Source organism: Podarcis muralis, chromosome 6 (genome assembly GCF_964188315.1).
Source record: "Podarcis muralis chromosome 6, rPodMur119.hap1.1, whole genome shotgun sequence".
NCBI classification, from domain to species: Eukaryota; Metazoa; Chordata; class Lepidosauria; order Squamata; family Lacertidae; genus Podarcis; species Podarcis muralis.
The window spans coordinates 19,491,363-19,517,590 of record NC_135660.1 but is presented as its reverse complement, the minus strand read 5'-3'; the positions used below and the strand labels follow the sequence as shown (position 1 = coordinate 19,517,590).

General features: G+C 46.6%; 1 protein-coding gene across 5 annotated transcripts in view; it reads right to left on the bottom strand.

Moving 5' to 3' along the window:
- Positions 1-22,248, bottom strand: part of PPM1L (protein phosphatase, Mg2+/Mn2+ dependent 1L) — a 173,353-nt gene extending 151,105 nt beyond the window's left edge. Inside the window, exons 1-3 of one of the 5 annotated variants that reach the window (XM_077929809.1) lie at positions 22,155-22,170; positions 21,349-21,408; positions 19,964-20,715 (exon numbers count right to left, since the gene is read on the bottom strand). In XM_077929809.1, the coding sequence (XP_077785935.1) occupies positions 19,964-20,366 (403 nt within the window). In that variant the 5' untranslated portion in view covers positions 20,367-20,715; positions 21,349-21,408; positions 22,155-22,170. The other 4 variants (XM_077929807.1, XM_077929811.1, XM_077929810.1 and 1 more) reach the window with 4 other exon arrangements.
- Positions 22,249-26,228: the final 3,980 nt, after the last annotated feature.

The window sequence follows — 26,228 nt, the reverse complement described above, 5'->3', positions numbered from 1 at the left end:
ATGGTCTTTAACACCTGTAGCCAAAAGCATGCCTGCCCTGTCAGCTCATTTGCAAGAAACGAGAGTAAGGGATGATGAATCTGCAGAGGATCTGGAATAAGGGCCAGCCTTGGGAGCAAGAAGATGCAAGATTCAAGCCATCATCCACATGAGGCTAAGCAACAGAAGCAAGATGAGAGATTAAGCAAGGTTAACAGAGCTGCAGACAGCCCAGATCCAGCTTGTTGCACAGGCAACCAGCCAAGATTTCATCTGATCAAGAAATAAATAGAATGACTTGTTAAAGCTCAGGTTGTATTTGGCCGGCCAACGCTGTTAAACAGGGTCACAGGAGGCCATATTATCTAGCAAGCCAAGGCACAATCATGTCTCCCTGGAGTCTAGAGCACCCTGTACCGAGCTTGTGAGGGCAGTGTGACACACACATTCCTCACCACCGAGCCTCAGAGAGCTGAAGCTTCAGTAATGGAGAAATCTTCCTCAATCAAAGTCAGACTGTAGGTCCGTTTAGCTCTACACTGAAACCTTGGAGAGATGCCGAGAATCAGACATGAGAGCATTTCCCAGGAAAACTCAGGGATTGAATCCTGGAATCTCTTGCATGCAAAGCATGCACCCAACCACCGAGTGACATCCGTTCCATCAATCGCTGGAGAGCCGTGACCCTTCTTCACTCACAAGGTTGAACTTTTACAGCATGCGAGAATAAGAACCAGCTAGCCTCAAGACGAGTCCACCCTTCCTTTCTGGATCTTGCTAATCTGGATGCAGGCTGCCTGACTGAAAAGACTGAAGCCCAGAAAAGTGACTCATGCACAACAGGCAAGTTCTTCAGAGGATGGTGTATTTCTTCCATGTCTTTGAAGCAGGAGCAAATGAATGACCATGGGAGAATGAGCTGTAGACTTCCCGAGTGCAGATGGCCAAGGGGCATCCTGTAGCATTCAGCCAAGCAGGATCCAATGCCCTTATCGAGCTTCTGGTGTTGGCCTGGCTTCTCCACCTAAGCCAGATGGCTAGGAACTGACGACCGCCAGACTGAACCTCTACCAAGCCACACACTTGCTTGCCTCCAAAGCGCCAGCCCTGACAACGTGTGCATGTAGAGCAGGCTTCCTCAACCGGATACCTCCAGATATTTTGCAATACAACCCCATCACCACTGACCACCAGCCATGCTGGCTGGGGCTGACAGGAGATACAGGCCACAACATCTAGAGGGCACCTGGTTGAGGAAGATTCTAATCTAATATCGCTTAGGACCTCAAGGCCTTAAGGATCACCTCTCCCCATATGAATCAACCTGGACCCTGCACTTGTCATCTGAGAGCCTTCTCTATGCCCCCCATCCAGGAGAGGTTTGGAGGGAGGCAACACAAGAACGGGCCTTTTCTGTGGTGGCTCCCAGATTGTGGAATGCTCTCCCCAGAGAGACTCGCCTGGCATCGTCACTACATGTCTTTAGACACCAGGCAAAAGCATTCCTCTTTACCTAGGCCTATCACTATGAAAGTACAGAGAAGTAGGTTGTTATTACGATGATCATTTTACTATGAAGGCCATTCTGTCATCTTTTTTTTTTTTTTAACTCACTGATGCTCTGCGATGTGTTTTTAATGTTGTACTCTGCCCTCGGATCTTCTGATAAAAGGGCAGTATAAACACTGAATGCATAAATAAATGAAAATGCAACTAACATTTGCAGTCTTCACTACTGGTTTCTTCCAGGAAAGGACTGAACATTATTGGCCATTATTGGCCAGGGAGAACATAATCAGGTGCACCTAGATGTCATCTGCATCCCACACTGAGAATTGTAGAGGAAGGGAATCTTTTTCAGACAGGGGACCATGTTCCTTTCCGGGGAACCTCCTGACTACCACATGCCAGTGATGGGAGGAGCCAGAAGCAAAAGTGGGTGGGTTAAATTTTGTTCAGTAGGCTAGCTTCTACACACAGAGAGACACAGAGGATTTTATATCCTCCACCCAGACAAGCAAGAGTCATTATCAGGCAAATGTGTCCATTAAGGGTGTGTTGTAGGGTCAGCAAGGGCTGTGACCTGGGGCAAATCTCAAGGGCCGAATAGGAGGGCTGCACTTGACCCCTAGGCATGAGGTTCTCCACCCACGTTGCACTGCTTGGTCCAGAGCAAGGAGAGGGCTTCACTTCGCTTTCAAACGCATGCTCTAAAGCTCACAGACACCTTCTGTCTTTTGTTTCAAGCCGTATCCTAAAGCACCCTCCCGCAACTGTTTTGAGGACAACGTCTTTTGTCATTTTCTTAAGTGGAACATACTTATGCATTCATCAAGCATCCCGGTCGCCCCACGATAACCATTTCATTATGTAAATGTGCCCAGAGGCTCAGGCAAAAGGTTGCAAGCTTTTTTTCAATAAATAAAAGTAATAGGTGCATTACTTGATTACCATTCTCTCTGAAGAGGCACACTTGTGGCAGGTATAAATTATAACAAAAAGGATCGGAAAAGTGAAAGTCGGGGAGGGCAGAAATTGCTCAGGGGTCCAGTGATACAGGTTTGGGGGGAGTATATATTGATGGTCTTTAAAAAGAGCCCCCTTGCATGCATTAGAGGAAGCCAAGAGAGCAACAGATCCACAATGTGTGAATTTATAACAGCAAACCTATGGAAATGTGATCAGGACCACAAACAAAACGGTTAGCAAGCCACAAGAGGTAGCATTACATCAAAACCTGAACATTTCTTTGCTTTTCAAAGCACATGCCTCCTTTTGATTTCTCTCATTGTTGTATGATAGTGACATTACAAATCCATTTGGAATCACTGGCAGCCATCTCCTGCAGACGTAGCAATCGCAGACTTTGCTTATCCTTCTCTCAACAGCGATGGGGCTTCAGATGATCACAGCAGATGCTTGAACCCAACGTATCTTTCATTTCCACTAGTGCAAAGGTATCTGCTAGTTTGTGGGTGGCGAGCTATCATCGTTAAATTGAAAGGTTGTATGCTGTTGTTAGCAACTACGAAAAACGTGTCGACAGAAGAACTGGTGTGCTGCTAAAACCTATTCTGGCGTTCAAAAGAATACACAAGGTTGAAAACTGCCTAGGGGCAGTGTGTACCACCCCCAGCCTAACTGATCCCATGTGCACTACCCTGTCTGTACTGAGGATTCTATATGCATTAAGCCGAGGGCCCTTAGAATTCCTGATCCCATGGGATTCCCTGTAGCAGGGAAGATTGGAATATCCCTTTGGTCCGACCAGCTCAATTTGGCAAGGTCAGAGGTGAGGCAGACAAGACCACCTCAGCACATCAAAGTTAGAAGTGGGAAGGGGTAGGGCCAGCACACAGACCCCTGGTCCCATCTGCAACTGTGTTTCCTGGGTTGTTTTGACACCTCTATAGGATTACAGTTAAGAGGGTCCAAGATCCCACACTATCAGATTTCTGTTCTGCATATTACGCAGACTTAATATGCTAATGCTAACATCTCATCAGTGGTTTACTGAACACTGATTTTTGTGCTCGGGTATGAGAATGGGGAAAAGCTACCCTTCCAAATGATGACATGTACACACCATATTCTTATGGGATTTCCTCTCGGGTGATCTTTCTCTCTCTCCTATACTACGAGTAGGTCAAAGCTACTCCTTGGCACATTCATTTTTACCTTAGAGCAGAAGTGAGCAAAACCATGCCCTCCATATGTTGATGAACTACAGCTCCCATCATCTCTGACCACTGGCCATGACAGATGAGGCTGATGGGAGATGGAGTCCAACATCTGGAGGGCATCACATTGACTACCCCTGACTTACACGTTTGCTTCACTACCAAAGGGTAATACTATGTAATGCATGCACAAATCCTCAGCTAGCTGTGGAACGTTGGCTATGTAGATCTTTATAACTTAACTCTTATGCCATTACAAGGATGTAATGGAAAAAAGCAGCTAACTTCCCAAGCCTTCGAAACCTGACCCTATTGTGCAAAGATTTGTTCTTATAAGACCTACTTAAGTAAATGGTAGACAATAGCCATTTAAGCTTCAAGGTTCTATACAAAGCAGTCATCTCATGATTAAGTATTCATACAGTAGAAAGCGGTTGGGCTCTCTACCAACATTAAATGCACTATCAATGTCAAGGTGAATTGCAATTAGCATGCAACTGATTCGGTGCCGATAAAAGTTTTATATTATTGAAACTGGGATACACTTCATGACAACACTAATTAACACTGTCCGGCTCTAGTCTTGATTTTTGCTACTTACCTGATGGCTCTAAAACTGTATCTGCTTACATAACGGAGAATGATGCACCATGAGACGTTTGCAAGAGTCCAAAACACCATGCTGGTGGCAAGAGAGTTAGCCTGTGATCTTACTGACTTCTCACTAACAGGCTGCAAAATACTGACAATTACATAACTAGCTTGACATTCAGCAGCGGTTCATAGGCAATTGACCGAAGGAATCTGAAAACCTTGCGAAGCCTATGCATTCGTTGATCTAAGGCACCACATTCCAGACATTTTTAGCAATGACTACTTCTACTGATAAATTGTGGATATGCAAAAACACCTATACCTGAACCATCCTTAGCTTCCAAGCAAGGCAGTGTGCTTTTAAGCTCCCAGACCTGCTTACTGAGCTCTGGGAGGTTCTCATGAGATTTCGTGGAGTTCCTGTGAGAGCATCCCAGAGGCCAGTGAGCAAGTCTGAAAGCGGAAAAGATCTCCCCACACTGGGAAAACCCAGTTCGAAAAGAGCTTTTAGGACCTTGCGTGCAAGTGGTCCAAGCTAGTTCAACTCCCCGAAACAGATGCTCAAGCAACCATCTAACTACTAGTATTTCTTTGCACACAAGTTGCCTTCCCCAACTTGGTGCCCTCCAGGTGTTTTGGAGTACAATTTTCATCCTCCCTGATCATTGGTCATGCTGCATGGGGCTAATGGGAGTCATAGATCCAACATCATTTCTTTGGCCCCAGGTTGGGGAAAGGCTGACTTAAGGCATTACACTGGAGCCTTCACTTCTGTTTTGACACTGGAGATCTCAGCTTGCTTTTGTTTTGTGAAACTTACCGTATTGGCCCGAATATAAGCCCAAAATTCTGACAGTGAAAAGTTAAAGTGTGGTTTGTATTTGTGACCTTATGCCACCGGCAAAGTGGTGTGGCTCCCGCCCCGCCCCCCCCCACCCCCAGGAAGCAGCAAAGGGCAATGGTGCACAGCCAGCCCACCACTCCCAAGCCTCCCCCAGCACCAGCTTGGGGAGGCAGTGCTAGGAGTGCCAGGTGGCAATATTGTCAGGAGGCGGGTGCGCAGTGCGCTCGGAACCGAGTACCAGCCGCCCGCCCCCCCAGGAGGCAGGCCACACACCCCAATAAGCCTTGAATTTCAAAGGTGTGGCTTATTTGCAGGTGCGTCTTATATTTGGGCCAATACGGTACTTCTCTGTTTCCCCTTTCTTTGGGAAAATTTCCCTGTCCTCTGCTGGGATGATCACAGCAAGCTCTCCCATGTCCCTGAACAGGGATGTCACATAAGCCTGCAACCTGAGCCACCGAAACCGAGGACAACTATACCAATTAGATTGTCTAAGGATCATTAGCTCCTCTTGGCCACTCACTTAGCAAGGGGAAGAGCACACAGCTCAGATTACAGCCTTTGGTGACATTTCAGATTTAGGCTCATAAGAAAGAGAAACCATAATTCTACTAGACCTATCATTCAGTTTATAAAAGAGAAATAGAATCAACCTCCCAATGCTTTAATCACAAAGGAACTAAAAGTGTCCTGTTTCTCTCTCTCTCTCTCTCTCTCTCTCTCTCTCTCTCTCACACACACACACACACACACACACACACACACACACACACACTTATTTTCCAAGTGATAGAATACTTCTGGTAGCAAGTGGCTGTAGGTTGTGCTGAATTTTTCAGCTTTCATATTCCAAAAATGAGGGGTGCTAAAAAGTTCTAACATGATTGGGAATTCAAAAGATAATTGTGAATATCTTTGTTGCTTTCTTTCTTGCCAATTGTTACACATCTCAGTACTTAAACAAACATTTAAAAAACGACAAGCGTCTGGAACAGAATTCTGGTGACCACAGTCCTCTGCTACTACTGGTAAGGGCTCTCAAAGCCTCTCTTGGTTTTAAGTAAGGCTGAGGGCTGTTTTTTTAGTTTGCCAAGATCCTAAGTGAATGGGAAATGCCCAATGTGTCCAGGGAAAGTACTGCAGCTGAACAGAGGAGCCCCTGCTTTGAATGCAGAAAGCCCTGGGTTCAACTCCTGGTGTCTCCAGGTAGGGAGGGCTCTTTGCAGGAGCTATGGAATTTGAAGACAGCAAAGCAGGGAGGAGGGAGGAGGAGACAGAGTCCCCAAACACTACAAGACGGATCATATCATAGCAACACAGCATATATAGATGGCCCTGCTTGCTGGCTTCCCACAGGCATCTCGCTGGCCCCTGTGAAAACACGATGCCAAACTGGACGGAGCCTTCGGTCTGACTCTGCAGGGCTATTCTTATGTTCTTATCCAAGGCTGGCCAACTCATTTTGGCACATGAGGCAGAAAATTCCGCAAGTGCCTCTCCTACTTGCAGAGCTTCTGTTCTTACACCCCGTATTTAATCCATGGGCCTCTCTAATTAAAGGATCTTAGGTAACCAGGGTGGAAAAATATCTCTCTCCCCCATGGCAATGCACCTTATCAGGAGCTGGAGGGCCTAGAGGCAGAAACATCTGATTCTGTGTGTAGCTGTGGCCTGGAAATGGAGGCATGGAAAATCTTTCACCTGCCAGGATTGCCACAGGGTCCTCCTGGACGGGACAGGCTGTAAGAGGCCTCCTCTGTTTGGGCAGGCTGTAGCTTTGCCTGAGCAACAAGATATTCCTGGCTCCTGTGTGCGTTTCTGAGTGTTCCTCGCCTCCGGTTCCTGGCTTGGTCTCTTGGCTCTGACTCCCTGGCTCACCTCTGACAGCCGTCTGTACCTCAACCTCAACACAGTGCCAGCCAAGAGGAGAAAACCCTGAGCTAGGGGAGACTAACGGCATGGCCCCAGGCAAATCCTCATAAGCTTAAAAGCAGGCCTGCGTTAGCTTACAAAAGACAAAGCGATTGCTTGCCCCGAGCACTGGCCCCGTGGAAGAGGCAGATGGACGACCAACAAACATGAAGCGGTCGAGCCAAACTCCTAGTCGAGATGCGCACAGGCCCATGCCAGCAGCCCCGGCCGTCAGCTGCAGGGAGCAACTGTGAAATCCTTCAAATTAGGCAGCTCTTGGGGGGAAGCTGGAGAAGGTACTCCAAAGGTCCCTTCAAGGCAGAAGCTGCGCAGAGAGATTGGCAGCGGAAATACAGGCCCAGCACAGCTGCAAGTGGAGAGGCAGGCCTGGTGCGGGAGAAAACTTGCCCCTCTCTTATAAGCAACAAAAGGCTTTTTAACAAGGAGGAGCACGGCGCTACTAAGTTCTGCAGAACATATTTTACATTAAAAGAAAAAAGTTAAAGGGCAGAATGAGCTAAGCTGTATTCCCGACAGTTTTAAGGAACCTAAAGGTTCCTTAGCCCTCAAATAACCCCTTTTAAGCGCAAATTTCAACGTAAGCCTAGAAACAAAGAAGAAAATGGTAAGATTTGTAGAGGTCATTTTTCAAGCTTGTCTCAGGACAGAGATTGCCCCTCAGCACCCTGTGAACCTTACTATGCACATTCAGGAGCGCAACCTGTGGCATAAGGAAGTTCCAGGACGCAGTTCAGTTTGTTATGGCAAAAACAAGGACTGTGTACATCATCCTACCTACCCAGAAAATCTCCACAGAAGTGCCTGTAGCCATCAAGATTAGACGGACAAGCCAATCCATGAGTTCAGCCACTTTCTTCAAAAACTTTGGCCCATTCAGAGGTGTCTCTCTGTACAAACGGGGTGGGGAACTAAAGGTAGGGTTGGGGGCAGGGAATGTGGCCTACCAGGCCTATTTGTCTGGGCCTCAGAACTCTCCCTAGGCCACAGCCCTCATCGGTATGGATCACACCCCAAGTGTTTTTGCCTGGCTGGAAGGTGTCCTTGAACTCTGACAATGTCTCTTGCTTGTTGCGATGGGGGATGGATGACAGAGAGGGATGAGTGCATGTAGCAATTTGCCAACTGTGGAAAGGTGAAGTTTTAATTCGTTGCTCTGATCACTTTTGCTTGTGGACATGCCCACATCTGGGATGTGGCCCTCACAGGTTTTCCCAGAAGGCAATGCAGCCCTTACACTAACTAACTGCCTCTGGTGTAGTGCCTTTTTCAGCCATTCTGGGAACATGACTTGAGGGGTGAGGTAAAAATACCTTAAATAAGCAAATACAGGAGCCAATTCCCATATTTGGGGCCTGACACAGAACATCCTTTCACTCGTCACACAAAGGTAAATTTTGGCTCTGCCACATTGTGTACATTCAGCAGGGAGCTTCGCCCAACTGCATATCCCCAACAAGTGGAGCTTTATGAGACGCATTTGGAAACACAAGTCTGCTGCATCCAACCTTAAGATGTTTAGGTTTGTGGCATGTGAAAGAGACTCATTTGCCTCTAACCCATGCTCAGTTTATCTGTGGCTGAAGACACTTCTTTTAGGATCAGGTTTTTGCCACCAATACACAGAAGCCTTTGTTAATGTTTTAAGACCAAGCCACTACCTCTGGAAAGTATTGGTGGTGGGGACAGGAAACATATTTCAGATTCAAATTATCTAGCTGGACGACCTGCACATGGCAAAATACTCATTTTAAAGGTTTATCTTCTCCCCCTTAACGCAAGAGCTGCAGCGGTCCTGAGAAATACGTTGTAAGGTTTGCACTTCCCCTTATCAGAGGAAACGCTGGGTGCCCTGGAGCACTTTTATAACTACCAGGGAATGGGAAAAGTAAAGATTTACTAGAGGATATTTTATTGGCTGAAAGAACCCAGTCTCCACGCCAGTCCCCGCTATTAAAAATGGAAGCATAATATAATTAATGTTTACCCCCAAAGGCGATTGCCGAAAAAGGGAGGGGAGAGTGGGGTAGGGAAGAAAGGATTTGCCAATATTTGTGATGACTCGAAAATGTGCAAAGGATGAGGGGTGGGGGGGTGGGGGGGGAAGAACCCTGCAAGGCTGGAATAAATGAAAATAAATGTGCATTTCTCCCAGGGAGCCTTGAGGCTTCCTGTATGATGTGCAGAGGATAATTGTGCTGTGGCTTAGCAGTTAAAACACGTAGTTTGATTGTCTGGTTGAAGATCGTCAGCTGCTCACACAGCTGTGAATCAGACAAGGTCGGAGATGATGAGAGCCAGCAATGTTTCAGCATCATAATCAATTTGTAGCATCAGCGGCCTGATGGGTGCTCTATGCTGCCACCCACTTCTCTTCCCAAAGTTCATTAAAAGTTCCCACCAAGAAGAGTGATGCACCCTGCTCCTCTCTTCCCCGCCCCATCTTATCTCATCATCCAATCAGCCTTGAGTCCCACTACTCAAAAGTTGACAGCTTTGTCCCACCTCGCCACTCTCCATATCCTTGAGCTGTCTTTCTTGGAATGAATTTTCAGTGAAACAATGCATTTTCAATTAGAGTATTTTATGGCTTGTATAACAGTCCAGGCCCTAAGCGCCCATTACTAAAATCTGCTGGGCTGGCCTGTGCATGAAAAGAAAAGGGAAGAAACTCATTCAGTGACTGTGCATTTTTTTTGCCAGGTGACCAAGATGCTTATTAGAATCATGAGAAGCATCTTGTTCTAAAATATGCAAGAATTACTTTAGTCCTCCCACAGAACTGCTTTATACCAAGTCTAGTCCATTCAGAAGATCCCCCAAATGATCAGACCAAGCATCGATCTAGTCCGGCATCCCATTTCCCATGCCAGCCAACTAGAAACCTCTAGGAAGCCCACAAATAGGGCATGAAAAATCAGTAATCTGAAACCGGAGATTGCATATAACCATAATGGCTAATCATCGCTGATATTTTCCTCCAGTAATTTACCTAATTTGCAGTTTTGCAAAGCAATTTCCCCTAATGTAGTGCACAACTACATCTTATGACAGCAGATTCTATCAATTACGTGCGCTCTCTCTCTCGCTCTGTGTGTGTGTGTGTGTGTGTGTGTGTGTGTGTATATATATATATATATGCAGGTTTTGGTGTCCTCGAGTGTCTTCCCGTGTAAAAGATGGGGTGTCTAGGCGACGTTTCGACGAGGTCTCACTCGTCATCTTCAGGCTGGTGCTTTCGGCTTCTTGTTACTGGAACAGAGCAGGATCTCAGTGTTTGAGTTCCTATAAATACTGTTGAGGAGGTGTGGTGTATAGCCTCCAATGTTCTGGGCAGAGAGCATTGGAGCATCTCTGCCCAGAACATTGGAGGCTATACACCACACCTCCTCAACAGTATTTATAGGAACTCAAACACTGAGATCCTGCTCTGTTCCAGTAACAAGAAGCCGAAAGCACCAGCCTGAAGATGACGAGTGAGACCTCGTCGAAACGTCGCCTAGACACCCCATCTTTTACACGGGAAGACACCCGAGGACACCAAAACCTGCATTCCTGTACCCGTGAAAATCTACGAAAGCATATATATATATATATATATATATATATATATATAGTGCTTCCTGTTGCTTGTCCTGCATCTCCTGACAATCAGTTTCATTAGATGGTCCCAGGATCTAATTTTACAAGACTATTTTGATGGAAGCGCTAATCTCAGCAGAGGTGAAGCAAGATGAAGGTACCTTGGACAGCTCCAATCAGGGATCAGGTTGAATACTGTACTGCAGGGGTCGGCAAGGTTTACCTCGCCTGGGCCAGTTCACTCCCGCGGAGATCGCTTCATGGGCTGGATCACGTCTGCCTATTTCTGGCTTTGGCGTCTGCGCAGACGCAATTTCCGGCGTCTGCACATGTGCAGACACGATTTCCGGCATCACAGAAGCGTGTCCCAGTTTAGCATAGCGTGCGGGGCGTTGCCGAGCAGGCGGCTCGGTTCGGGGGCCGTTTAAATGACCCACGTGGGCTGCTTGTGGCCCATGGGCTGCAGGTTGCCGACCCCTGCTGTACTGCATGAGAACAGAGCTCAGATGTTGCTTTAGCAGGAGTTAACTATTGGACTATGGGACGCTGGTGGCGCTGTGGGTAAAAGCCTCAGCGCCTAGGGCTTGCCGATCGAAAGGTCGGCGGTTCGAATCCCCGCGGCGGGGTGTGCTCCCGTTGCTCGGTCCCAGCGCCTGCCAACCTAGCAGTTCGAAAGCACCCCCAGGTGCAAGTAGATAAATAGGGACCGCTTACTGGCGGGAAGGTAAACGGCGTTTCCGTGTGCTGCGCTGGCTCACCAGATGCAGCTTGTCACGCTGGCCACGTGACCCGGAAGTGTCTCTGGACAGCGCTGGCCCCCGGCCTCTTGAGTGAGATGGGCGCACAACCCCAGAGTCTGTCAAGACTGGCCCGTACGGGCAGGGGTACCTTTACCTTTAACTATTGGACTGAGTCTCATATAGGAAGCCGAAGCTCTGCCTTACTAGCAAGCTATACTCTGCCTTTATGGTTGGAGGCAGCATTATTTCTGAAGACCACCTGCTGGAAACCACAGGAGGAGAGAGATCACTGCTGTACTCAGGCTTCCCATAGGCATCTGGTTGGCCACGGTGAGAACAGGATGTTGGACTAGATGAGCCACAGGACTGATCCAATAGGCTCTTCTTATGTTTCTATCTATGTGCAGGACTAGTCTTTTTTTTAAAGTCCCTAAATTATACCTGGTCTGATTTACACTGTGCAGGGGATAGAGAATGTACACTCAAATTCTCATTTGTAATTCAACCTTTAAACATTTGGTTCATCAATTAAAATGACCCATGTTTGCTTTTCAGCCCCTAGCGCAGATGTCAGCAACTGAGACAGAGATTTTTTTATATATAAGCATGATGTTAACAGCATAAATATTTACTCCAGTCCTAATGCAAATGCAAGCATTTTCCATCAAAGCTGGAGGAAAGTTCTATAAATGGGAAACATCACTAACGTCCATGAAATCTTGTCTGAATTTGAGGTTTGGCTGTTTATTTTAAAGGTTATCAGGCAAAAACAAAGCCTTTCACTATTTCAGTGCAGTACATAGCAAACTCCTTCCTCCAGCCACAACTTATTCTGCCTGAAACCTACTGTCAGTCCGTCTAGCTCAGTATTGTCTGTTCTGACTGCCAGGCAGGAGAAATTCCCAATTCAACCTAGGCTGTGTACACAATATACCTTCAAAGCACATTTGAAGCACACTCATATGAAGTTAGACCAAGGACCACACCTACTCATCCCTGATTTATGGCAACCACACACAGTAGAATATACCTTTTCAACAGGTATGTAGAAGGGATGAGAAAGGTAGAAGGGGGGGGGGTGTTGATGGGTGCAGCAGTCATTGGAACATGTTAACACCAAAGCACTGGAGAAGATAATAATTTTATTATTTGCATGCCACCCATCTGACTGGGTTGCCCCAGGTTATGTTGGAGGCTTCCTACATAACAAAAACAAAGCAAACATCAAACATTAAAAACCTTCTCAATACAGGGATGCCTTCAGAGGTCTTTGGAAAGTTGTGTAGTTGTTTATATGATTGTCATCTGACAGGAGGGCATTCCACCGGGGATGGGGTGGGGAGAAACAACTGCTGAGAAGGCCCTCCACCTGGTTCCCTGTAACTTTACTTCTCACAATGAGGGAACTGCCAGGAGGCCCTTGGAGCTTCATACTGCGCCAAGGGCCATCTGGCAGTTCCCTCACTGCGAGAAGCAAAGTTACAGGGAACCAGGCAGAGGGCCTTCTTGGTAGTGGCGCCTGCCCTGTGGAACGCCCTCCCACCAGATGTCAAAGGAAAAAACAACTACCAGACTTTTAGAAGACATCTGAAGGCAGCTCTGTTTAGGGAAGCTTTTAATATCTGAAGGACTACAGTATTTTAATAATTTGTTGGAAGCCGCCCAAGGGGCAGGGTATAAATAATAAATTATTATTAAAAAGGTAAAGGTAAAGGACCCCTGACAGTTAAGTCCAGTTGCATATGACTCTGGGGTTGCGGTGCTCATCTTGCTTTACAGGCCGAGGGAGCCAGCGTTTGTCCGCAGACAGTTTTTTCCGGGTCATGTGGCCAGAATGACTAAGCCGCTTCTGGTGCAACAGAACATCGAAACCACAGCAGCACATGGAAACACTGTTTACCTTCCCGCCAGAGTGGTACCTATTTCTCTACTTGCATTTTGATGTGCTTTCAAACTGCTAGGTTGGCAGGAGCTGGGACCAAGCAAGGGGAGCTCACCCCGTTGCAGGGATTCAAACCACCGACCTTCTGATCTGCAAGCCCAAGAGGCTCAGTGGTTTAGACCACAGCGCCACCTGGGTCCCTAAATTATTATTATTACATTATTATTATTGGAGCTGTATCTCAGAGTCCAGGTTGAGCGATAGGAGTGGAGATGTTCCTTCATGTACACAGGGCTGAGGTCATTTAGGGTTTTGAAACACTCTGAATTGTGCTTGGAAACATACTGGGAGCCAATGTTAATCTTTTAGGACTGGTGTTATATGGTTCCGGCAGCCGTTCCCAGTCACCATTCTACCAGCCACATTCTGGATTAGTTGTAGTTTCTGGGTCACCTTAAAAGGTAGCCCCATGTAGAGCGCATTGGGGCTCTGCACAGACAGGTAGGATCTCAGCCGGAATATCGGATGGAGCTAGTAGACAGCTGCCCTGGACACAGAATTAACCTGGCCCCAGGCTGAGCACCTAGACCTTTAGGGGCACAGTTACCCCATTCAGGACCGACAACTCAATGCAGAAATTGCTGATCTAGATGGACCAAAGTTCTAACTATGTGTAAGACCGTTTCTTCCTATGTTCCATCTCCCCACCGATACTATATTTAACATTGAGTACCAGCAAGTACTCTTAATTGGTTGGTAACTTTCTGTCCTGGGGGCCTAAAACTGAACAAGCTAGGCTAATCAGCAAGGCAGACGTGATCAAGGCACTTCCAGCATCAAAGAACTCCCCCCCCCCACAAGAGCAAATTTGTCTTTCCAAACAAATCTTTACACAAGTAAATCAGAGACCCACACTGTCATTACTTGTCCTTTGAAGTGAAGGGAAAACTAGCAAGAGTAGCCACTTACAAGGACCTAAGAAAATACAGTTCTGAGTGTATATTAAGCTATGCTACTTGAATAGTTATTAAGTCCCATTTCATGCATTTTTCTATTCAGGCATTCAGAAGGTACACAAAAATGCCATTGGGAAAAAAAAATGAGGGAAAAGACAACTAAAAATATTCCCTCTTTTGTAAAAGAATCCATTATGCTGTTTCTTTCCCAGACCATTCGAATAAAGAAAGCTTGTGTTGATAAAAGTAACTCTCACACAAATTGAACGATTAAAAATGTCAGTCGCATGTAGCAGGTACACCCTGCTCCAATAACACCACTTATTTGCTTTTATGCAAAATTTGTTTCCTTTGTGGGTGGGAACCCAAGACAGGAAAACCACTTACGTCTACCTCACTTGCAAAGAAGAGCAGACACTTTGTTCGTATAAGAATGATGAGCTATTTAAGTTTTTTTCATTTATTTGAAAAGAGGGACTCTAGTTACGTATTTAGCAAAATTACTTTAAAAGAGACCGAGAGGGGCTTCACAGAAGGCTCCAAAAATAAAAAAAAACTTTTGTTATCAAAATCCTACTTTACTCTGTAATAAAATGGTTTTAGAAGGTAGCAGATTAAAACAACAACAACAGAAAGAGGATACAATATAAATATATAGTTCATCCCCTTGTTATAGGAATTCTGAGGTCTCGCATATATATAAATCATATGTTCATAAAGCTACAAGGCAAACGGTGTTCTCGAAGCTACCAGCATGAGTTTGACCAAACTGTGGGAGGCAGTGGAAGACAGGAGTGCCTGGTGTCACGAAGAGTCGGACACGACTAAACGGCTAAACAACAACAAAGAGCACAGGACAGAGCCAAATGGCATTTACTGCTACTATACTGTTAAAGGCAAAACTGAAAGGGTCCCACTGAGGTTTGACAACCATCTGCTGGGTGTACACTTTGTTATTTATTTATTTATTATAGCATTTAGATCCCACCTTTCCCTCCAAGAAGCTCAAGGTAGTGTACAAAGTTTACCTTCCCCCAATTTTATCCTCACAACAATGCTTTGAGGTGAGCTAGGCTGAAAAATGGCAAGGGGCCCGAGGTGAGCTGTGAGCTTCATGGCTGAATGGGATTTGAACCCTGAGCTCCCGGGGTCATAGTCCAACACTCTAACCACTATACCACACTGGCTTTATCCCAATTTCCTGCATCAGGCACAATGTGGTACACCTAAAAAGCCCCTGCTACAATTCTGTGCTTCGTTCAAATCGGCATGCAGCAAAAGTTTTTAACACAGCAACAAGCCTGTGTACACATAGCAGAAAAAATGCAAAGACCAGAACACCTTTTCTAACCCTTTTTTAACAACAACAACAACAAATTATTTATACCCCGCCCATCTGGCTGGGTTACCCAGCCACTCTGGGCGGCTTCCAACAAAATATTAAAATACAATAGTGTGTCAAACATTAAAAGTTTCCCTAAACAGGGCTACCTTCAGATGTCTTCTAAAAGTCAGGTAGTTGTTTTTCTCTTTGACATCTGGTGGGAGGGCGTTCCACAGGGCAGGCGCCACTACCAAGAAGGCCCTCTGCCTCGTTCCCTGTAACTTGGCTTCTCGCAGCAAGGGAACCACCAGAAGGCCCTCGGCGCTGGACCTCAGTGTCCAGGCAGAATGATGGGGGTGGAGACGCTCCTTCAGGTATACAGGACCAAGGCCGTTTAGGGCTTTAAAGGTCAGCACCAACACTTTGAATTGTGCTCGGAAACGTACTGGGAGCCAATGTAGGTCTTTCAAGACCGGTGTTATATGGTCTCGGCGGCCGCTCCCAGTCACCAGTCTAGCTGCCGCATTCTGGATTAGTTGTAGTTTCCGGGTCACCTTCAAAGGTAGCCCCACGTAGAGCGCATTGCTCGGAAACATACTGGGAGCTGCTTTTTTTAATGGCTGCTTCAAATGTTATGACCCTCACAGTGAGGCGGCCAAAATTTTGCACGGTAGTGATACGCACACTGGCTGTAAACAGCGAGTTAGGAAGTGGAATATCACCACCTGACGACTTGTCTGTGATGAAATCAAGAGCAAATGGTTACCACACTTTTTTAAAAAACAAAACCCCACAGCTGCCCCCTAGCTCAGCCATCCTATCAACTATTTATTTCCCCAGGTCCACCCATAAAAACACACATTTAACACTGTCATTTTCAATGAGGCCTGTTAACAACAAGTGTGCAATACTATACAGAGGAAGAAGGCGAGGACAAACAAAGGACTGGGGGTGCTAAAAGATCGCAGAGAGCTTAAATGCATTCTGAGCAGATAACCAGCTGCTACAGAGTAACATCATCCACTCCTAACACTTCGCTGATTAAAAGGCAACTGTAACCTATCTTTCATCCAAGTTTCCAATGCAGCTAACAAGGCATATTAGACACAATATAAATTAATACAAAAACATACTAGAAATGCAGAAGTATGGAACAGAGCAGCAGGATCAAGAACAGGAGCTAATCAAGGCAACCCCCCCCCCAAAAAGCCCCCCCTGAAGAGGACTGCTTTGGTTTCCTGCTGAAAAACCATGGAGGAAGCAAAATGGAACTTCCTTAGGGAGTTCCACAGCTATGATGCCATCACAGAATTCCACCAAATAGTTCCTCTGCAGATTAACTGTTATTACTGCAGTGGTACCTCGGGTTAAGTACTTAATTTGTTCCCGAGGTCCGTACATAACTTGAAACTGTTCTTAACCTGAAGCACCACTTTAGCTAATGGGGCCTCCTGCTGCTGCCGCACCGCCAGAGCACGATTTCTGTTCTCATCCTGAAGGAAAGTTCTTAACCTGAAGCACTATTTCTGGGTTAGCGGAGTCTGTAACCTGAAGCATATGTAACCTGAAACGTATGTAACCCGAGGTACCACTGTATTACCTAAAAACCCAGTGCTCCTCCAATTCTGGATATTTCATTTGCAAAACATTCTGCCTTATATCCGGGGGAATTGTTCATAGGTACCAACATTTTTGGCCATTTCATCTTTAGAGGGGCAGATTCGTGTAATGTGCACTGACATCTAGAAGACAGGAACCCAATACCTGATTGCATGAGCCAATCTCTCCACTTAGCCAGAATAAATTCAGACTGCCTGTTTTCCAGCTCTGTTACCTCCCCACTACATCACAGACAGTCAGCTGAAATACTCTCCAACATCTTCCCAGTCTTGAGACTCCACCCTCCACCCACAAGGAGCTTACAGGTAACCCATTTCAAGAAATTCCGGTTCCGTGATTGCATCCTTTGACTAACACCTAAGCTCAAGCACTCCAGATTAGGAGACAATACGCTTTTGTCCAAAAGTACGTGTTAAAAGGATGGAAACTTCCATATGCTTTTTTTGCTCTTGATTCCGAGTAGAATGGAGGAGTTAAGAAGCAGCAAAAGAGCGTTAAGGAGAGTCTGGCTGGATCACAACAAAAAGTCTATCTAATGCAGTACCCTGTGTCCCACAATGGCTAAACAGATACCTATAGGTAACTCCCACCCCCAATGCAAGAGATAGCCCTCTCCTGCTGTGGTTCTCCAGCAACTGGTCTTCAGAGACAAGCTGCCTCAGCTCCTGGAGGTGGTACAGCCATCAGAGCTAGCAGTCACTGGTCCTCCACACTGTGTGACCTATAAGGGCAAAAAAGGATTTCCCCCCCGTATAATCAGCTTCCTGCAATAACAAACAAGGACTATTCACGACCCATATATTTTAACATCACTGCTCTTCATGCAGTCACAAACACCTAAATTTTAAAATAATGGCACCTGAGGTCAAATATACTAATGCAATTTACTCCTATAAGTGAAATACCATCTGATACAACAAAAGAAGACTCATTATTACACACTGAGCAAAAAGTTCAATGCTAGCATTCTGTTTTAAAAGCATGATGGAAAGCTTACTGTAAACAGAACTCAGTGCACCAGACAGCGCTTAGCTAGAATTTTTTTTGCCGGGGTGGTGGTGGAGAGAAATAATATTCTAAACTGGTTAGGAAGAAAGGTTTTGCTAAGCTATATTTCTGCCACAAATCTGGATTTAACTAACGTACATAAAGCTACCAAATTTCAACACAAGGGGTTTCTGGGGGGATGAGTTGGGATAGAGAAGAGATGGTTTTCAAAGGGCTCTGGGCTATAAAAGTTTATACTTAGCTTGAAATGCTTCTACTTTTTAAAGAGTGACACAATCCACCAGGCATTTCTCCTGAGAAAAGAACCCATCAAAATGAGTGGGGAGCCACAGAAAAATGCTACCGTGTTCTTGCACAGCTCCTGATTTTTGTAAGGTGGCCTGTAGAAAAGAATTTGGGACTCCAGGCAGCTTACAATCACACAAACACACAAGCATTTGCTTCCCTTCTTTGAAAAACAAAATAAAAATGTTTATCTTAACCAAACATCAACATCCGTTACATGGTATCAGTAATAAAAGACTTCAACAAATAACTAATCTGAAATTTGGTTGATTCTTAAACCCACAGTGGTTGTTCCTAAAACAAAGTCCCAGTCATAGGGATAGTCTGCATCCTGCTATCCCTGGAGATTTGGGCTGCAGATCTATGCCCACTTACTGGGTGCAAATGAGCCTTACTTCCGAGGAAGAACATAAGCTTAGGCTGGGGCTGTTAGAGCCCCCCCTCCCCCAGTGTGGTGAGTGCACAGAAGGAGCGCAAGAGGTGCAGCCTATCAGGAGTTATGAGAACAGCTGCTACCCTTGGGGACCTCGATTTGTGCCAGATCGCTGTCACAGCTTTCCCGGCAAGTCTGACTTGCCAGAACAGCTGTAGGAAACCCGAAGACCCTCAGATCATAGCACAACAGAGGCAGAATAAAAACAAACACAAGCAAAGCACTTCAGGTGGTGCACCAAGTATTTCATTTAACACACCAGCAAGATTCCTCCCCCAGCACCCTGTCACTTCCCCCAGCCACTCTTAGCATACAAGCAAAAGAAAAGGGAGGAAAACCTCCTTGTATTTCATCGCTGATTAACCCGACACAGATAATAGGTCTGCAGCTAGGGTGTCACTAGCCGATTCTGCCACTCCCCAAGCCCACCCGCGCACCCTGCAATGTAAAAAAGCTACAGCAACCTTTCCAGGCATCCCTTGCAAAGAGGAAGGGAGCGACACATGGTATTTGCACTGCTGTCCAAGACAAACAGCCTGTCTCGGCAAGTAGAAAGGCTACAGAACGCGGCGTAAACAAAGAACAAACTTCTATGGCCAGAAATAATAATAATAATAATAATAATAATAATAATAATAAAGGCAGTGATACGAGGTTAATTCCTTGGGTCGGCTAGAAGAAAGTTTTTCAGTTCTGTTCCCCAACTGGGGACATTAGGGATCTCCTGCTAGCTCCTTTCTTTCCTACAATAAAAAGCACCCCCTCTTTCAATAAACTTTCCCTTTAAACCAACCATTACAGCATCTGCTGACTTTACTCAGCTGGCAGCAGCATGTGAAGCCTCATAGCTTGGTTAGAAGAGCTTTAACAGAGCAAGTTTGTGATCACAGTCATTACTGCTAGGATTCTCAAACTGCAAGGTATTTTTAAAAAGGAAAGAATGGAAGACTAGGCTTTTGTCCTGCTGTACCCTTTAAATGGCTTCTACCCAAACCAGAGGTGTGAATGACCGTAAAACAACAACTTTGCTACTTGTTTAACTCAAACAATGGCAATAAATAGGAAATGGCAGCAAATCCCGAACCCCCAAAATGAACAGCCCGAGACTTGCCTCGCCTCCGTGCCCATCAAATATCCCAAATATGGAAGGATGGGTCTTGTTCACCAGGTCAGTGATTACTTCGAACCTGTCCTCCATGTGGTCTCTCCGGCCTTGGATGGAGTAAACGGCCACGTTGTGGTTCTTAAACTCCCAGGTCTTGGAGAACTCGGCATCCAGCACATCCAATCCGCCGAGCCGGTCATTCTGCATGATCTCCGCCACTTTGCCCTTCACCATCTTCACGGCGTCCCTGCTGGACTTAACGATGGTTTTCACTTCATCCGTATGGAAGAAGTAGCTCCACAGTGCCAGGCTGATGCATAGCAGGAAGAGGGTCTCTGGTCTCAGCAAGAAGTAACGCATGATCCGACCCAGCAGAGAGAGCAAAGTCATTGTATCCTCTATCATTTATTACGGAGACAGTGGATTTCCCCCCCTCCCTCCTGACCATGCACCGCACACCCGCACAAACCCCGGCGATTGGGATGGGTCTAAAGACAAGGCAGCAAATCAGTGCATGCTCCGGTAATACAAACCCACTGAGGGCAGGGTTATCATCGGCTACTAAAGCTGCCTCCTCCTCCTCTCCCTGTACCACTGCTTCAGGCAGCTCGAGTCACAGATGGCTGGGAGTAGCTCTGGTGTCAAAGTAGTAGGAAATCAGCACACCACTTCTGTGCAACCAAGGGCAGGCTGATCTGCCTCTTCTTCTGGCTCCTGCTGTTTCCAACCAGCACGGGGCTCTGGAGAAGGTGAACTGCAAGAAAACAAGCATCCGCACATGAGCAAAAAGGGGGAAGGGGATGGAGAAACGAGCACTTTAAAAACAAAACAAAACACAGCAGCAAGAGAGAGAGATCTGTCAGCCTCTGTGTGCTATTGCAAAGAACTCTTCCAGCCAGGATGGAGGCGAGGAGGAAACAGCCTATGTTCAAGGGAGGACACAAAAGGACCCCTTCTGCCTTCTCCCGCCTGCTCCTCCTCTTGCTGCTGTTTCCCGGGCGCTCGCTCCCAGCTGCCCAGAGATGCCTCCGAAGTAGGACAGTAAATCAATTCATGCTTTTGCCGTCTGCAAACTCCAGGCAGAGCACACTTTTATCCAGCGGCAGCCCGGAACAGTTGCTAGCAGAGGCTCCAGGGGAGCAGAGAGAGAAAGAGAGAGATTGGAAGGTACCGAAGGAAAACAACAAAAAACCACAAAACGCCACAAGGAGAATGCGCACGGAAAAACCAGGAACAATGAAAAGAAAAAAATAACAAAGGGCCACGTGGGCTTTAGGAGGGGAGGACTGCATTGGAAAGCAAGACAGGATTACAGGGCAGCAGCATAGAGGAGCAGTAGTAGAAATCAAAAGGGAATGAATTATTATATTATTAATATTATTATCACCTTCAGTGGGTAGAGCTGGGTCCTATTAAAAAGAAGCAGGGGTGGTGTTTTGTTGTGTTTCTTGTAAAATAAACAAAACAAGGCAGAATGTCACAATCAGGAGGGCCCTTAAGGCGAGCCCCCAGAACTGCAGGGTCCTAAAAATAAGGAGCAGGGCTTTAAAACAAGGCCCGCTTGGTCACTCCTGGTAAGATAATGTAGCTCCCCAGGAAATCCCCGGCACGGGCGCTTGCACCAAGGCTCCCTCACCCAGCTGCCATGCAGCCTTTTCCTTTGCAAGACCCAAAAGGCATCGACCACCCGCATCATGCGCTCTCTTTGCAGCCCGTCCGATGATGATGAACTTCTTGGGGGGGGGGGGTGTCTTGTTTTTGTGGAGGGGTTATTTCTGATTCTGGCACGGGCTCCAGTTTGCAGGCCACGAGGGCGAAGGGGTGCATGCCTGGGGAAGCGCGGAGGAGGGAGAGAGGGAGGGACGCGCTTCCTTTCCCCCAGCCCTGACACCCACCGACTGTACCATCCCGGAGCTGCTGCAGAGATTTGCATGCTCAGGCGGCCGACCTCGCCGAGGGAGAAAGGCGGCGGCAGCAGCAGCAGCCCGCCTCGCGCCTCTCCGCCCGCTTTGCTGCAAGAAGAGGGGAGCGAGGCGCCGGCTCCAATCCCCGGGCCGGCTAGCCAACCAACCAACCAAGCAGGCAGCCAAGCGGCCGGCTCGCCCCTCGCCTCCCTCGGGCCTCCGCTGCGCTCCCGGATACCACTCGCCCCTCGCCTCGCTGCCCCGCCGCCCCTTCCCCGGCCGCCGTCACCTGGAGGGCCGCCCGCGAGACACCTGGCTCAGCCTCGCCGCCTCCGCCGCCGGTCCCTCCCACTGGGCTGGGCTAGTGGCCGCCGCTGCCTACGAATCCCAGGAGCCTTCGCGCAGGAGCGCTCTCGTACGATTGGCGGGAGGCCCCGCCGCGGGATTCTGGGGTTTGTAGTCCTCGAGGGCGGGCGGGCTCTCTTGCGCCCTCTACCAATGAAGTCATCATTATTATTTATTTATACACCTCTTGCCTACAAAAAGCAGCAGCAGCAGCAGCAGCAGCAGCAGCAGCAGCAGCAGCAACAACAACAACAACAACAACAACAACAACAACAACAACAACAACAACAACAACAACTACTACTACTACTACTACTACTACTACTACTACTACTACTATCAGTAGTGGTTTACAGGAAGATAAAATAATAAAACGGATGAGGGGAAATACAACCCTACTTTAAGACCTATATTAGTCTTCCTAGCTAGGACTGATGGGAACTGTAGTCCCACCACTGTGGTTCTCAACCTGTGGATCTCCAGATGTTGTTGGACTACAACTCCCATAATCCCTGAGCTCTAGCTAGGGGTGATGGGAGTTGTAGTCCAACATCACCTGGGGACCCACAGGTTGAGAAAGGCTAGCAGCACCATGTTGGCTACCCACTGCTTTATACGGTTATAGATTTAAGGGGGGGGGTCCCCAAACCCTAGAAATTAATGCGAAGGTTTTGATCAATTGGGATATGGATTAAAGTTCAGAACTGTGCCAAACGGGGAATTCCTGGGTTGGCTTATGCTGGGGGAAGAGCAAACCCATGAATGTGACCACAGTGTTGATGGGCCATTGGGGAGTGAGACGTTACCAAGGTGGCGGGGTGTATGTTTGAGGGCACGGGAAAAGGGTTTCTGGGAAGAAGAAGCAGGAGGAAGGGGGGGAGATCCGTCTTGGGCAGGGAGACGGAAGGTTGCCTGCACTGCTGTGGGCCATGCAGTAAGAACTGGGCTCCCTCCACACAGACTGAAGGTGTAAGTAGGCGAATAGACCATATTTCTTAAAGCCACAACAGTCTCCGCCATGTCTTCCATTCTCCAAAGGAACCAGGCAAGGAGAGGGGCAGGCACCCGATTTTTGTAACAATACTATAAAGAAGAGCGCCACTGTTGTGGTCAGAGCGTTGGCCTTTGGAAGTTCCTCCCTGGATAAGTTAGACTGTCTCCCTCCTTGTTGTCTTTCTGCCGGCAGATGAAGACTTTCTTGTTTCAACAGGCTTTGGGGAATTGACTGCTTTTAATGAAAGGACTGCTGTCATAATTGTTTTTAACTGGAATTATGGATATGTTTTAACCAGATGTTATATATGTAAAAGTAAGGTAAAGGACCCCTGCATGTTTAAGTCCAGTCGAATTTGACTATGGGGTGCAGCACTCATCTCACTTTCAGGCTAAGGGAGCTGCCGTTTGTCTGCAGACAGCTTTTCTGGGTCATGTGGCCAGCATGACTAAAACGTTTCTGACCAAAACACAACGGGACACCGTGACGGAAGCCAGAGCACATGGAAATGCCGTTTTCCTTCCTGCCGCAACAGTACCTATTTATCTACTCATGCTGGTATGCTTTCGAACTGCTAGGTTGGCAGGAGCTGGGACAAAGCAACGGAAGCTCACCCAGTCATGCAGATTCGAACTGCCAACCATACGATCAACAAGCCCAAGAGGCTCAGTGGTTTAGACCACAGCACCACCCTTGTCCCATTATATGTGTATATAATTTTAATTCTAGTAATGTTTGTTTTTAAATTATTGTTTTTTCTTTGTTTTTAGCAATTCTTGTTTTTATCTATAAGCTGCCATGTGTCCCATAAGGGAAGAAGGCACAGTATAAATAAATGCAAAAATAATAATAATGGAGTTTGCTGATGCATCCGAGGCAATCAGCCAGGCTGCTACCCACCCTCTCTCACTGGCAATCCACATGGTCTAAATATAGGCTTCCCTCAGTCTCGCCTGTTCAGCCAATTTAATGGTCTTGATCCTATTTAACTTTGACCGGATCATGCCCTGTGTATACGGCAAGTAACATGAAGGAACTTCAAATTCATGTATACCCGACAGGAGAGTGCGGTAACTTCTCACGGTTTCCTGAACACTGCTTTTAAAAAACAAACAAACACATCCAACTCTTTAGAGGGAAATGTCACGGATGATGACAGATTCGAGCAAACAACAGATATATAAAAATAACAACACTATTTTAAGGATACTTGGAAGTTCACTGGTTCAGATAATTATCTTCTGCTCAGTACTTCTCCCATCATAATGTATCTCTTTTATTTGAGCAGGTCAGTCGGAGCAACACCATTATGTAGAGAAACCGACTCTGTTAACTGCACAGACGTTTTGTTTATGAGCAGGTCAGCCTCAGAAAGGGAATTTACTGTTTTATTTTTAAAACAGAGCGTGCTCTTTGATCGTGTCAAAGAAATAATTATGCCATGGTACTTATTCTAATATCCTTTTTTAAAAAATCATTTATATATGAGCAGGGCCAGTCTTACCATTCTACTTCGGCTGCTTACACATTATACCTTTAAAACACATAATTTCCCTCAAAGAAGAAGAAGCAGAAGAAGAGTTTGGAATTGATATCCCGCTTTATCACTACCCAAAGGAGTCTCAAAGCGGCTAACAATCTCCTTTCCCTTCCTCCCCCACAACAAACACTCTGTGAGGTGAGTGGGGCTGAGAGACTTCAGAGAAGTGTGACTGGCCCAAGGTCAGCCAGCAGCTGCATGTGGAGGAGCGGAGACGCAAACCCGGTTCCCCAGATTACGAGACTACCGCTCTTAACCATTACAGCACACTGGCAGTATCCTGTTTAAAACTAAGAGGTAGGCTGGATCTTCCTCACCCTTGGTGTAGAGTGTTGGACTAGCACCAGCAAGATTCAAATTCATATCTTCCCGAGATGTTAAGCTCATTGGGTGACCTTACTCCTTCTCCTGACCTACCTCACAGGGTTGTTGTGAGAATTAAATGGTGGTGAACCATGTATACCAAGTTCCTTGGAGAAACATGTAATAAATATATAAATGAACCATAAAAGGTAAAGGGACCCCTGACCATTAGGTCCAGTTGTGGCCAACTCTGGGGTTGCGGCGCTCATCTCGCTTTCCTGGCCGAGGGAGCCGGCATACAGCTTCCGGGTCATGTGGCCAGCATGACTAAGCCGCTTCTGGCAAACCAGAGCAGCACACGGAAACACCATTTACCTTCCCGCCGGAGCGGTACCTATTTATCTACTTGCACTTTGACGTGCTTTCGAACTGCTAGGTTGGCAGGAGCAGGGACCGTGCTTTCGAACTGCTAGGTTGGCAGGAGCAGGGACCGAGCAACGGGAGCTCACTCCGTCACGGGGATTTGAACTGCCAACCTCCTGATCGGCAAGCCCTAGGCTCTGTGGTTTAACCCACAGCGCCACCCGCGTCCCTCCTAAATGAACCATAATAAAATGTAAATTAAAGGATGAACATGGAATAGATCAATATGAACAATAAGGAATAATCATATTTCCAGGGAACATCTGATTAAAAATTGGGATTGTATTGTGTTAAAAGAAAGGAGAAAAGTTAAATCCTGGGAACAAAACAGCTCATTGTCTCTCCCTTGCTTTGTGGCGGATATTCTGTAGAGTAAATCTTATTTTAATTGTTTATTGCATTATTGCCCTATTTACTCATTATGAGTTAAGACTCACGCAAAGATGCCTGCATCTGCTCTGGCAAGATTTGCTCCAAAATGATTGTGTTTGGGGCTTTTTAAATAACTGCTGCATTTGCGGCTTCTCCTGGCAATATATAATTGAGTTAAATTCTATGTTTAATGAAAGCTTTAATAAAATACCTTCCAAAATGTGGAGCGTAATGTTCACGATGGCCAAGGAATTCATTGCTCGCATTATCTGCCTTGCAATGAAATATAAATGCATATGGTACCCTGAGGATGTCTCCCGCTTGTAGGAAAGTTTCGTTCATATTTTTCTCGATTCTAATTCATGCGGCACATCAGCCTGCAAAAC